Below are 15,695 nucleotides of genomic sequence, written 5' to 3'. Positions count from 1 at the left end.
ACTTAAAGGTGCCCTGGAATGAAAAAATGAATTACCCTTGCCATAGTGAAATAATAAGAGTTCAGTACATGGACAATTGGACATCACATACAGTGAGTCTCAAACACCATGGCCTCCTATACTTCTTATGCAAATCTCGTGAAACAAAAACACCATGGAAAAATAAGTGCTTCTCAACATAAGGCCAACCATGCGCATACGCACCGAGTGTGCACAACCACAACCACTGTCATTATCATTTTGACTCTCCAACCTGCCTCCACGTTTCCCCCACGTAGCATGTTGTTAGATAAAGTCTCCACCACAATACTGTCGCCGCGTTCGCGGAGAGGCGCGCGGTTAGACGGTTAGGTGCTTCACCGGTTAGGTGCTTCATGGTGAGCGCGGCAAAAATCTCCTGAGGCCGCCTCGTTCCCAACACTAACACACCTGCTAACTTCACGATGAACACTCCGACCCCGGAATACATTGTTCCCACCACTGACATTGGGCAATGGACCCTCTACATTGGGCAAATGATCCACCGTTTGTGCTTAGTGTAACGTTAGGGTTAGTTTAACTTTCAGAATCACTGTGATCTCATATTTCCCTTCAGAATCAGGGTACGCGAATAGAAGACCCAACACTTCATTGCGGGTCAGCTTTATTGATGCCATTATAAAATAATAATAGTAATAATAATCTAATGCAAATACTTGCTTACGTTGACAATGCTCTGATAAAACAGCTCACTCGCACGTCAACTCCGCTTTTGTTTACACTGATTCAATGCGCTCTTGCTCGTCGATTTTGTATAGAATCATGATGTTTGTATGAGTCAGGGATGAAGTATGACATGTCTACCATCTAGTGGAGGGGAGGTTGAATGAAATTTGACACCCTATTTGAAAAAAAATGGCCATTTTATTGAGTGATGCATCTTGTCAAATAAACTCGACCGTGGCGTCTAGAGGGTTAAAGGGTCATGAAACCCCAAAACACTTTTTTTGAGATGTAAACAGATATGTATGGGCTGCACATCATTGAAAACACTAAGGGTACTCATTAATGGTATGCATATGTGAAAATAGTTATTTTTGCATTTTTCAGAGCGATTTCTGTCTTCCGGTTTGAAAAGCTTAGTCGGAGCAACGTCACAAATGCTGACGTCGGCACGGCCTTTTCGGCCCAAGTATGGGCTGCTGGGCACATGCTGACGTCGACCGCTCCGAGCGATTCTCGATATATATTCATGACATAAAGCTCATTCAGTCCAATCCCTGCGCTGTAGTATGCATACAAGATAATTTAGTTAATATGCATGAGACAGTCACTTCTGTCAGGCTCGTCTTCCATCATTATTGTAGAGATATGGTGGGGAAGTTTTGGAAGCAGTGTGCGGAAAAGTCACGGAGGAAAGCTAGGCGTTGTGCGGATACGAAATAACGTAAAGGGCGCCGAGCGAGCTGTAACCGGCGCCGTCTGTGGAAGCCTTTGCTACAAAGGCTCGGTAAAGTAAAATTCACTTGAGGAATCGCACGCCGAACCTGCAAGCGTTGACTATCTATGTCAGGAGTGCAAAATAACCAATCTGTACTCTGTAGGCTAATGAACTAAAGCCACGTCCTCTCCGTTTTATTTGTCGTCACAGCCATGCACTAAACCGCATGTGTTCGGGCTCTTAGTGAAACAGTGTGCTGCATATTTGGACAAATATAGATTTAGCTGCCGAGTGATAGACAGCGCGGATCGTCACGGCAATGCGCGGTCGAGACTATAGCCTCAAACCTCTTCGCTTTTACACCGATCTAGAATTACACATCTCTATCACATCGCATGTTGGGTGGTTCACGTTCTCTTATCACGTCGGCGCGTTGTTCATCTTGCCAAACAGCGTGCATATTTGGACATATAGTTTTATCACGTTTGCAAAATATTTCGTCATGCAGAATAACATTTATTTTCATTTCTCACTGAATTATGCTGGTTTGAACTTTGAAGAGCTGAATGATTTGCGATCTCTGCTGCACGCCACTCATAGCTCTCTCATTCGCTGTACTCATTCCTCATTTAATCTCTCTGTGGTTAAACAATGCCAACGTGAACCAAGAACATGTCTCAGATCCGCTGTAACTGCTGCTGTTGGTATCGCTAATCTTAATGCACCTACTGACACTCCCCTATTTATACAAACATTCCCTCTTTCCACACAATACCATCCCACCTTTTCACAGTCGACCACTCCCCTTTTAACAAGCTTTTTCAAATCGAAGGTGTGAAAAAACACCGCTGCAGCAGGGGGGTTTCATGACCCTTTAAGAACGGAATATGAGATTCATCGGCCTGCTGGGCTTTGCTAGCCCTGGTCCATACGTGTCTGTGTCTAACAGAAACATACCTTTAGCACGCTGGACTCAAACACATAAGCAAAATGATCTATAACACTGCATACAAAACACTGCACTATTACATATAAAAACACGTTTTACTCACATAAGTGTGTTGCACCATTCCTGTCAGATCCAAATCCAGCATCGACCGGAGATTTGTTTACAAATGATTCCGCAGTGAAATGAAGTGAATATGTCTTCCCCATATTGATGAGCTGGAACTTCATTAAAAATAAAGTTCAACCACACATTCCTAATATTAGGATCCGAAGAAAGCTTATGCAGCGACTGTGTTATTCCACAACCAGGAATAGTGCAATATCTTGCTATCTTCCTTGGCATATTTATTGTTGTTGGCTAGCTAGCTCGAGCTGATCACCTCCATGAGTTGGTGGGCGGGGCTACTGGATTAAACGTGCTATAGAAGTGTGTTTCATAGCGCTATGATGTAAGAATGAAGCACAAGATTGTTTGCTGGGCCTGGCGTCTATAAAAGCTTTTCTTTGACTAGCAGGGAACTTTTCAGCTCTGAAACTAGAGCAGGGGTCGCCAACTTGCGAACTGGCGAACTTCGGTCCGGATCCGGACCGCGAGATGCATCTATCCGGACCGCGAGATGCATCTATCCGGACCGCGAAGCCTTTTGACGTAATGAAATAAATAGCCTACATGCCAAATACAATTTAAAAAATAAAATAAATAATCACATTTATATCAGGCAGCTCAGTAGCACCGTTTTTTCCTATGTTGCCACAGTTGCGTTGACAGTCAAGGGGATCAGCGCCGTGTCTCAGGATCTCACACCTGATGCGCACATTAGTATAGACCATTTCAGAATGTTTGTAAACAATCGGCACCAGGATACTTCCGGGTGGCAGAACGCGAGCGGCTTCTATTGACAAACTGAAGAGATCCAGCCGTCTACTGTTACCCTTACATAGTTAAGAACATTGTTGTTGATTAAAGTTGAAACTATGATGAAAACGTGTTGTGTTTGGGGTTATGCTGTCAGATAAACAGCAAAAGGTGCAGGATTGTATCGATTTCCTTCAGAAAAAAGTAAATATATCCAGCAAAACCTGTGGGTGAGGAGGCTAAAGCGAGTGGACATCGTCAAAAGTGGCGCTACAGAGAAGTATTCTCAAAACAGTCCATCTACAAAATCATAGCAAAGCATAATTATCTTCAGCTGGGGAAATTCAAGACTAATATTAGTAAACTTTAGATCTCTTTTAAAGATCAAACTCATTGCCAGTCACTGTCTGTAGTAAAAGTAGGAAGAGACCAAACTTCTATATGTAGGCTGCTGATCGAATGTCAATGGAAGAAATAGGAAAAGCAAAACATTGTAGGCTGATGGAAGATTGATGCGTGTACAGTGGTTTCATCATCACCGCGAGTTTAGTTTGAGTGAATGCCTAACGTTAGCGGATAGCGCTAGTCTACAGCACGCTATATCATTTTGACCGTCAGAAGCTCACGTCTGTGCCATCTGATCCGACCCCAACAGAGCAACAGAAAACCAAAATAGCCTTTTTTAGTTAGATAACAGGGAAATAGACCATCTACGATAGCCTAACATATTGTAAGTCAAACAGCAACAGTCACTAAAATAACTACTCAATGGTAGGCTGAGGCTCATTTAAAAATTATGGTGACTAGCGCTACATCAACTGGAGCATGGTTAGGCATTTCAAGTATTGCTATCTCCTGAATTAATTAATAAGTCCCTCAATAATCATGTGAACTATGTCTGAATTCCAAGCAATTTACTAGCGTTGCCATTGGAATGCTTCGGCTTTTGCCACCCGGAGGAGCGTTTATTACTGTTGTGACGTCATGGTGAATTGTCGTATATACACGCAAGCTCAGTTTTGAATCGACTTCTGACAGAAGAGCTGCACGATGGGTATCTCTTGTAGCACAGGGTGAAATCAGTATGTACATGGATGGTATTAGGGAAATATAATATAAATTTAATACATCATGCAGCCCTTCTGTCAGAAGTCGATTCAAAACTTACTTGCGCGTATAATGTGTGCGTCCGGTGTGAGATCCTGAGACGCGCCGCTGAGCTTCAGTCCAGTGTGCGATCCCGTTTAGGCTACGTTACTATGCTCACTGTTGCTATGATCAGACGCGCAGTCACTCGTGCAGTGAAGAGACTTGAGAGCAGAAAGCGGCGTTTAAAACAGTCTGAATCAGAAGTTGGCCCCTTAACCCTCATTCACTATTCCCTACGTTAGTCCACTATTACAGTTCACTTGTAGGAGTGAATGAAAACGAGTGCGTGAAGTCGGACAGCTGTTGTGTGTACATCGGCTGTACATTCGTTATTGCGGTGCAACATGTGATTGAATGAGTGCACTCACACATGTCCACTGTGGTTTCGGACACCACTACAAATGGCCGTTCAAATAATGCCTTATTTAGGGTATAGGGGCGATTTCGGATTCAGCCATACACATTTTAAAGACACCTTATCCTCAGCAGTCTGAGGTAAGTGCGCAGAAAATAAATGAGCCAATTTGTCCCATGCACTGAAGTTCAGACAATGTAGCCTATGCACTTTTTTAATTTATTGTTTATTTTTTTTTTTTAGAACCAGGATTTTTTATGCTTCCGTTTCGTCTTTAAGTTCAACTCAGCTCTGCCTTTTGAAATGTTATTTGAGGTTATTTAAGTTTTTCTGGATTTAAAGGAACAGTTAAAATAAAGAGAAAATGTTTCTTGCACGTTTATATTTTTCCAACACGGCACTTTCTTTTTGTCTGTTTGTGTTTCTGGATGATATTGCAAATTATTTTTTTACCAGTGCAATTTGAAGCACAGTGCTGAAGATAGCCTACATTTAGTTAGGTAGAGACTATACATGTGAATGAACATAAAATTATGTTATAAGATTTCTGTTTTGTTTTTTAACCAGGAGGATTTGTGTTCATTGATTGTTACTGTTTATCTCAGTTCAGCAGAAAAGGCACTTTAGTTGCTAAGTTGAAATTAATGAATTTTTAGTGCAGATTTAGAGATGAACCCCTTTTTTAATTCATCATATTTTTTGTCAGACATTGCTACTGGTTGAATTTAGATATTTTGTACCAACGCAACTTAAACAGAACAACCTCAAAATGGAATACATTTTGTGAAGGATTTTGCTTTAACAATATGAAAAGATCTATATGAGAACATATTATATTTTGTTCAATAAATACATTTTTCTTTTTTAAATTCTACACTCATTTCTTTAGTCTGGCAAAAAAACATCAATTCATGTTTTTGTCCGGACCTCGGCCGGTGAGGAAGGTTCATTCACTGGACCCCAAGCAATTTTAGTTGAAGACCCCTGAACTAGAGGATATTGTCATATTACCATGACCTTTTATATATCAAAAGCTCAAGGGAAAGTTGATTTCTCAATTCATCACCCCTTTAAAATGTATTCATATAGAAAAGTAAGTTTTTTTTTTTTTTTATAAAAGTCCACAATAGTACTATTAAAAAAATGAATCCTTGGTGAGCAGCATAAGCATATTGGTTTTTAAAAGTAATTCATATTATTATGTGTGAAAAGACTAATGTATCTCCTTTATTCCTAATATAGGCCTTTCTTAAATTAATTACCTTATGGTTACTTACTAGATTGTTCTGTTGTAAAATGTCTGCCTTTGTTGTAGTTCAGAAGCTTATTCAGAATGGGACAATGTTTTAACACTGTCAGCTTTTTCACCTCTCAGCATTTGGGCCTCATTTAAGTTAATGCTTGGCATAGACTAAGCTTAAATTTTTTATTTTCAACGTGTTCTCCTTTCTTAAATAACAGTGAGACTAAAGCTTTTAGAATTTGGACTTGTTTACTTGTGTACATTGTTGTATTTACACTATGCATATGCATTTACATTGTGTAACAAAAGTCTGCTCTTTATGTATTTCATAAGTTGTTTGAAATATTGCTTCATTTAGTCATTGCCACACAAATGAAGTCCCTTGTTAATATCAGATGTGTCATGCAGATGAACAAAGGGGTGAACGTTTCACTTTTCCTTCTCTTGAATGTTATCTCACATAATGTGTCTCATGTCATATAAAACTCTCCAATACACATCTATTGAATCTCCAGAACATTCTGTGCTCTTCACTTTAATTAATATTGAGCTACTCGAGTAGCTACACATTACACATTTTCTGTAGTAGTAGTAATAATAAATTATGCAAAATTACAAGTAACAAATAAATTATAACTTACCCTAAACCAAATCCTATTCCTAACCCTACTCTATAGTCATCAGTACATGTTAATTTATATTACTCTGTACATAAATGTATAATTACACTGTAACAAGGACACCTTAAAATAAAGTGGGAAAATAAATTATTTTTCCCCTCAGTTCGACAGTTTGTTGCTTCTTTGAAGGCCCAGAGCTGGGAGATGTTTTGAAGATGTGCCATCAAAGCAATTTTTTATTTATTTATTTATTTATTTATTTAAAAAATATTTTTAAAAAATTATATTATATATATATATATATATATATATATATATATATATATATATATATATATATATATATATATATATATATATATATATATATATATATATTTGCCATTAACAAAGGTGAACTGCTTCACATTTTGAAATAAGATATAAATAACACACTGTGTTACCACATAATACACTGAGACAGTCAGTGCTAAATGTGTTGTGGCAGGTGTGGTAATTCGTTCAGAAAACTTTATGGTTTCCAGCTATGCTTACCGTCTGTTGCAGATGAGTTGTGACATAAAGGTCAGCTCATCACCAGATATAACATTTTTTACACAGTATGTGGTCCCTTCTCAGATCATCTAAGATCTTAAACAATCTTAGAACAAGCCCAGTGTTCCAGGTAAACTTGAACCCCTGACATTTGTGAAATCTGGATGAGTACATCTCCCTTGTCAGCATTCTTAGGAAAACAAAAATGAGGAAGCAGAAAAGAGGAACTTGAAATCTTCATTATCTCTGAAAGCAAAAACAGACCACAATTTAAAGACAACATGAGGCCGCTGTTACAACACATTTAACTTCCGTAATGTATAGGGGTGTAACCGTACACAAAACTGAAGGTTCTTTAAGTACCTCGGTTTTGAAGTCACGGTTTGGTACTATTGTTAACTAATGAAACCTCATTTTAAAGTGTTACCAATTTTTTTATGTTTTTGAAAGAAGTCTCTTATGCTCACCAATGCATTTATTTGATAAAACAATCAAACAGCAGAAACAGTAATGCTGTGAAATATTACAATTTAAAATATATATTTTTTCTAATTTAATATATTTTATTTAAAAAGTAATGTATTACTGTGATGGTAAAGCTTTATCACAATTACTCCATTCTTCAGTGTTAGATGATCTTTCAGAAACGATTATAATAATTTCAAGAAAGATTTCTGATTGTTATCAGTGTTGAAAACAGATGTGCTGCTTAATATTTTTGTGTAAAACTGGATACAGTTTTTTTAGGATTTATTTGTTGGAAAGTTTGAAGAACAGCATTTGTTTGAAATTGAAACCTTTTGTAACATAATTTCTTTACTATCACATTTGAAGGAGTCATAATTTGATAAATTATACTTTCCTTGAGCATTTGACATTAGGTCATTGTCCTTCAAATATCCTGTAAGTTTCAGAACTTTAAACTTCTTTGTTACTCCAGAAACTGCTTTTATTGAAAGAAACCAAGTTTGGAAAATGACTAATTTGGCATTTTGTCATGGTGCGATGAAAGACTGCCTCTATAAGAAGATCAACACCTACTTCGGCATCAACGCCTATCGATTTGCGCATGTCATGTAGTAGTAAATAGGAAAGACACGCAAACACAGAATTACCCTAGCAACAAAACAAGAGATGCCTCTGAGGATTACAAGATGTTTTAAAGTGCCAAGTTGTGTAATAACAGCCTTTGCATTGCCATCCCATCCTTGCTATCCTAACATTATGAAAGCATGGATGAATTTAGTTGTTAAAGGGTTACTTCAGCGATTAGCATATGGCTTTGTATCAGTAGAAACCCTGTAGTATATTCAAATTATTGTGCTTTCCCCCCTCATATCTCCCTGAAACGAGAGATTTATGCATTTTATTTCTGGAAAAATTCCTCCTATGATGCAAATTGACGATTTTTGCATCATAGGAGGAATGTTTGCCCAGAGGCTAAAGACTACAGCCAGCAGAGGGAGCTATTTCCGCATGTTTTGAATCCGGCATTGGGGGATGGGAGATAACACTCAGCTTGCAGGGATAGCTCAGCTTGCAGCTACAGGATCATTTAAACGGAGCTATGGTGAGCAATGTAAGTCTTTTAACTTCTCAAATTCATTTCTATGAAAGTTAAGCTTGCAAAGGCATAAACTGAAACGCGCCAGACTGAACTTGCGTTGTGAATGTATGCCGCGAGTGTAGTCGCGATTACCTCAGCTCTCATTACAAGAGTTCATCAGCTCATTTATCTGACTCCTGCAGTTAGTGCTCAGTGCTGTGATACTCGCGCGGTGCCTCACTCATTATATTGAACAGACACGTTCAGTTTTTAATTGTAGTGTCTTCTCTAACTCTAGTCACTGTAATGAAGTTGGTGGAGTTGGGAATGGCCTCACAGGGCAGCGAAGCATTCTGGGAATTGTGGTCTTTCATCCCCATGGGACAAAAATACATTTTCTGTCTTTTCTCAGTCTAGAAGGCACCAAATTCAAAAATAATTTCACATTTCTACTGCATTGATGACCCAGTTTAAATACAGATTCATCTTCCCAGCGCTGAAGTACCCCTTTAATGAAGTTCCAGACAGACTCCATCAGTTGGACACAGTTTGTTTGTTCGCTAAATTTTACTGCAGATTCGTTTTTTAAAGGTCCCATTCTCTGCGTGTTTTTGAAGCTTTGATTATGTTTACAGTGTGCAATATAACATGAGTTCATGTTTCGCGTGTAAAAAAAACAGTATTTTTCACACAATTTACTTATCTGTACAGCGCTGTTTCCTCTGTCCTAAAAACGGCCTGATGATTTCCTTGTTTTATGAAGTCCCTCCTTCAGAAACACGTAACGAGTTCTGATTGGGCCAGCGCTTCCCGTGTTGTGATTGGACAGCAGCTTAGTGCACTTTGCCCGGAAAGGTCCCGCCTCTTACTATCACGGGGAGATGCAAGCACTGAATGCGCGCGCTCTTCTCCACGTGGGAGAGCAACAAGACCACGCCCCCTTTTTTGCCTGTGCTTGTAAAATCTAAAATATCTCGCTTGGCATTGAACTTTGAGCTTTATAATTTTACAGGTATTATTTATGCTCTAACAGCAACATTACACACTAACTAAAGTTTGAAAGATGGAATCGCGAAGAACGGGACCTTTAAACAACATACAGTTTGACGCAGACTGAAAATAAATGATGATGCAGTGCTACTACATTAGATGGGACAATAATATCACAAATTGTGAGTAACAGGTTTTTACCATGTGTCACTGTTGTTTTGTCTAATACAGATCGTTTGATAAAAGTATTTATACTGTAGCGCCTCGGTAAAACAGAATAGTTGTGACCATTGTGGTAACAATTTACAATAAGGTTCATTAGTTAACATTAGTTAATGTATTAACTAACATGAACTAAAATTGAGCAATAGATTTCTTACTATATTTATTAATCTTTGTTAATGTTAGTTATTAGTTAGTAAGTTAACATACTGCTGTTCATTGTTTGTCCATGTTAGTTCACAGTGCATTAACTAATGTTAACTAATACAACTTTTGATTTGAATAATGTATTAGTAAATGCTGGAGTTAACATTAACAAAGATTAATAAATGCTTTAGATCTGCAGTTCATTATTAATACATGTTAACTAAAGTTGTTAACTAATGTTAGCTAATGAACCTCATTGTAAAGTTTTACCATAGTTGTGATTTGCTGTTCTTTCCTTTGCTTTAGGAATTATGGGGTTAATGCTTTGGAATGTTACGCTGTTACGCCATCATAGCAGTGGGCTTTTACTTCCAAGTCTTGTATCGGCATGCCTATCAAAAGAGTTTTTTGATGTAGAAGTCTTGATAACATTATAAGTGGACCTCTGAGAACATTATACGTTTTAAAAAATGCAGCCCCTGTAATGCAATTTTATCCTAAAATATTAATAATATACATTGTTTTCTTTAAAAAAAAAAAACTAACCAAAACATTTAAACAATAATGTTTCACCAATTTTAGGGATGTGCAGATAATCTTTACCAGAGTATGTTTTGACAGTCTGTGCGTGATGCAGGAGGGTATTAAATACCTGTAATAATGAATCATAAATAGTTGTGTGATTTATTTTTATTTTATTTTTCCCTCAGATTGCTTCTTCCAGAGGATTTCACTGTGTACTCTTATGCCAAAGATGGCTCGCTGGTCACCGAGAGACCAAACATGACGGTAAGTCACCAAACACAGAAATCTGAAGGAATCTTTTTGCCCACGTTTTTCCCAGAAATGTTATGTCACACTAGCACTTGGTTAAACAAGTGAAAGCATGTAAAACCAGGCAGTTTTAGCACTTTTTTCCCATTTTTCCCATTTTTTCCCAGCTGTGTCCCATTTCTGTCAAATCTGTTTCTAAATGGATTATTATCACTAATAATTTATTTATTTTACAGAATCTTTGTCATTTACAGCAAATTGATTGGCTATCAGTGTATATATATATATATATATATATATATATATATATATATATATATATATATATATATATATATATATATATATATATATATATATATATATATATATATATATATATACAAAAATCAATAGAGATTTGCGTATGACGATATTACATACTTAAAGGGATAGTTCACCCAAAACTAATAATTTTGTCATCATTTAGTCACACTCAGGTTGTTCCAAACCTGTATGAATTTCTTTCTTCTTCTGAACACAAAGGAAGATATTTGGATGAATGTTTACTATGAAAAAATACTATGGTAGTCAATGGCTGCCAAGATCTGCTTGGTTAAAAACATTCTTCCAAATATCTTCCTTTGTGTTGAAAGAAAATTGTGAAAGAAATTTATACAGGTTTGGAACAACTTGAGCGTGACTAAATGATGACAGAATTTTTCTTTTTGTGTGAACTATCCATTTAATGCTTTTGCTATTTTACACTTTTACCTTTTTAATGTCTGTATGTGTATACCCAGCATCACCCTCAGTCTGAACTGAGAGCTTGAGGATTGGTTTATTTTTATTTGGCTTATGCTCAGAGCTCAGACACATAGGATGTGAGACCAAGAACACTCAAATCAGCCACTTTATAGACTGCAAAAACAAAGCACTGGCATTCAGTAGTGTAATGTTGATATATTCTTTCATACCACAAAAATGAAACTTACCGCTGCTCTCGCCTCACAAGTTCTACGCTATTTTCACCTTGTTCTATGCGCAGAATGGCACCGGTGAGAACAGCTGCTGTGTATCATCATGGTGCTGTTGTAATTGTTGATGCAACACTCACACAGCATCTGATGCCAAGAGCAGTAGAGTAGTTCTGGGAAGAGCTGCATTACTCACACTAACTGGAATTCAGTTTTACATGACTGTAATAGAAGCACAAAACTTATTTTAAAAAATGCAGAAGAAGGTATATACACTGAAAAAATGGTATAGGAACAATTTGTGCTCTGTAATTTACTAGGAATTTCTAAGAAATGGCAAGTAACACATTGAAACAAATGTGAAATTTTAAGATAGAGAAAATTCTTTACATTTAAAAAAAAAAAAGCTCAATAGTCTTTGCTGTATTTAAAACTGTTTTTATAGTGTGGAATGTGTGAAAGGAGAACGGGAAATGCATTCCCAGTGAAGTTCTTTATCGTTGTGTTCACAGATAGAGATAAATGTCTGGAGAGAGATGTAATTTGAGTCACTGGCCTTGACCTGAATTTAGTCACTCAGTGTTTGCTTCATGCAACTGAGATGTGTCATGCTTTCTTTCATTGCGATGACTTAATCTCTGAGTTCCGCTACACTGTAAAACATTTTGAGTTGGATTTACTTTGGGGGGGGGGGGGGGGGGGGGGGGGGGGGGGGTTGAAATGGTGGAATGGTGGTTTTCAAGTAAAATCTACACATTTTGTGTTTGGTTTTAATTTAAAATTCTCATGTTAAAGGTGAACTATGTAGTATTTTTGCAATAAAATATCCAGAGTACCTACAGTATCCCAGATGTTTCCAACTATTTGTAAATTGTGAGAAAATTGCTATTTTAACTAAGGACAGGGACGTTGCAGCATTGCATTTGAGAGAGTCGCCTGTCAATTGCGTCATATCTGCGTTACCCTCAGTTTCGGCTTTTATTTGGCAGGAGCGCTTTACTCTTAGCAGTGTGAACAACTGAACGCACGGAGTAACGTCATAACATCGTTTTAAACACACTTAAATGTATCTAATATGATAAACAGAGCTCCATTACCTCAAAATCATAACCGGAAGAGCGGATCTGTGCAGGCGCTCGGCAAATGAGTCCTGTCCCGTCATAATAAAAGTCCAGGTATTCGCTAGGCGGGTATTTGTTTAACAATCGCTCCAGCAGCTTTGCTCAGGTCCATAACACTCGGTCCTGCTCTGCTTTAGACTACAGTAACGTTAATAACCGCATGCATGAACGTGATTTCTGCCCGAGTCCTATTTTTCACCGGCTGTGATGAGAAGACCACATCTCCCAAGATGCTCCGCTCACACTTTGCGTCATCAAACTACGCATTTGTTTTGCATAGGCGCCCTCCAGTGGACAAAAGCTGCATAGTGCACCTTTAAGTTTACTTACTCTGTTTAAAGTAAGTTTTACTTACACTTTCTACATTTCTTTTAAAAAACGCTTATAAAAACATATTTTAATACATATTATTGAAATTATTGAACATTTTATATGTATAATACTTTGACTTTGTGACACCATCAATGCTCTGAGGCCTCTGTGTGTCATTTTTCTAGCTCCTTATCACAAGAAGTGAGTTGAATAAACTTCAACTTTATTAAGTTAAGTTGACAAAACCAAACAATTCTAACCAGATAGCAAAGCAAGAGTTTGTGATTAACTCTGGCTTGCTATGGTTATTATTATGTCTAGGCCTGTCGCGATAGTTGATTAATCAGTTAATTGCACGATAAAATAAATGAGCTCGATAATTTTTCTGGCCGCGATAATTGCCATTTGCATGCTTTTTTGTTTTCCTCGACTCTCGTTGACTGCGTCCGTTTGGGGAGGTGTTTATACGCGACGCGCCGACCAGGTGCGGCGTGATGAGATGTCATTTTCGGCCAGCAGATTCGTCTGGAACTCATGGCTCTTCTTCGGTTGCAGAGCCACATGCAAAGTTAAGAAATTTGATGGCACAATGGCAAGCGAAATGGGGTCCCGCGCACTCCGCGCACTCCAGACTGAGAGTCCATGCTTTTATTGTTTTGGTTGTTTTGTTCATTTATTGTGGTTATCTAAAATGTTTTCCATTTTTAGTGTTAAATAGTCTTTAGAAATTAAAGTTTATTGATCTTTGAAAAGATGTACCTGCATTTTTATGCCATTATCATTATTTTAGATGAAAATGGTCTCAGAACGACAATATTATCGTTTATCACAATAATTTCTTGGCCAATTTCTTGTCCAGCAAAATTTGCTATCGTGACAGGCCTAACTATGTCAATAATTTCAATTTCAGGAATGACTCCTGGAATGGAAATTTATTGGATCAACTCCCACTTATAGTCATTTCTTCTCTTAGCAGTATGAAAAACCAACTGTTTATTTAAAAAGAGAATAAAGTATGTACAGAAAGTGCTCTCAAATGGTGCTCCCTTTATAATCGCTGAAGCTGTCAATTACTTCAAGTTAATTACAAGTTCTGGGCTCTTGTAAAAACTCCTGTTATAATAATAATAAAAAATAATTCAGATCTCTGAACTTGTAATTGTTCTTGTTCATGTCAGACTTGAATTTCTTATTGATTTAAGCAAATTGCATGTGGTTTGGGCAAGTTGTCTACAGTTTCCACAATAACTGAATGCACATGGCTTGTTCATCAAAACTGATGAATTAATTCTCAGTTGTAAAATTGTTAAACTCTTCATAACTTCAAACTCTGTCATGCATGTATATTTCAATAAATACCTATGACAGAATGTGTGTAATGTCTGTTAAAGGTCCCATGGCATGGATTCTTTTATTATTTTATAATGGTTCCTGATGTGTACTTATATTGATAGTATGGTTTTTACATCAAAAAATGTCACAATTTAGAAATTAAAGGCATTTTTTTCTATACTGATATTAGCCCTCTGGCTGGAATGCTCTGTTTCAAGAGGCGTGTCTGCTGTGAGACTTCAGTGAAAACACCCATTATGTGTGGAGGGGGCGTGGTTTAGTCAGGCGCGACTCGCAAGCAGCTCGCGTCATAACGGGACAATTCAAGATCAGCTCGTCTGGGCTCTCATTTTCTCAAAGGCAGAGAAAGACAGCCAGAACTCGGTTTACACCGATCAACATTTCTAGCCAATTGGGGACAATATCCAGGCTAGGGGATCTCAAATTAATGTTGAAAAACCTCATAAAATAAAAATGTCATGCCATGGGACCTTTAAATTGGCAAATGGCCTGCCATTGTAATGAAATAGGAATCACAATCTTACCAATTAACCACCAAGAACTAACATGAACAAACCATGAACAGCTGTTTTTTTTATTAACTAACGTTAACAAAGATTAACAAATGCAGTAACAAATGTACTGCTCATGGTTAGTTAATGTTAGTTAATACATTAATACTAATGCAACCTTATTGTAAAGTGTTACCAATAAAGTTGGTCAAAATTAAAACATTTTTATGTAAAGTAAGCTTATAAGCAAAAGTCTATATTTAGTCAGAATTTTTCATCAATCTTCCCAGTTGGATTTCATATTTAGTCATATTTAAACTTGACAGTTTTTAATTCAATTACATATAAAATAGATTTTTAAGTGGATTGAGTATTATTTTATCCATTTGGGATTTGCTTAACTTTATGGAAATGTTCTGAAATGCCTTGTAGTGAGATCTTAAGTGAAATGCTGATCTGTCTGATGTTAGTTCCTTGTTACAGAACAGGAAACGGCTGCATAGAGATTATTGCTTAGTCAGAAGCTTTTCGGCTTTCCTCCCCAAGTTTGTGTGACCAGTGTCAGTAAAAAAAAAAAGAAGCATTTTAGGTGAAGTGCATTTCTATACACCAAACTGAATTTCATAAATACTGACTGTTCAAACTGTTACATATATAT

At 37.2% G+C, this 15,695-nt stretch overlaps 1 protein-coding gene across 3 annotated transcripts in view; it reads left to right on the top strand.

The window, feature by feature from the left end:
* The window catches only part of adam9a (ADAM metallopeptidase domain 9a), a 66,803-nt gene that overhangs the window by 16,115 nt on the left and 34,993 nt on the right, over positions 1 to 15,695 (top strand). For all 3 annotated transcript variants that reach the window (XM_067413189.1, XM_067413190.1, XM_067413188.1), the window contains exon 4: positions 10,741 to 10,819. In XM_067413189.1, the coding sequence (XP_067269290.1) occupies positions 10,741 to 10,819 (79 nt within the window). The remainder of the gene's footprint in view (positions 1 to 10,740; positions 10,820 to 15,695) is intronic.

This window comes from Pseudorasbora parva, chromosome 13 (genome assembly GCF_024679245.1).
Source record: "Pseudorasbora parva isolate DD20220531a chromosome 13, ASM2467924v1, whole genome shotgun sequence".
NCBI lineage: Eukaryota > Metazoa > Chordata > Actinopteri > Cypriniformes > Gobionidae > Pseudorasbora > Pseudorasbora parva.
This window is presented reverse-complemented; position numbering and strand designations above follow the sequence as displayed.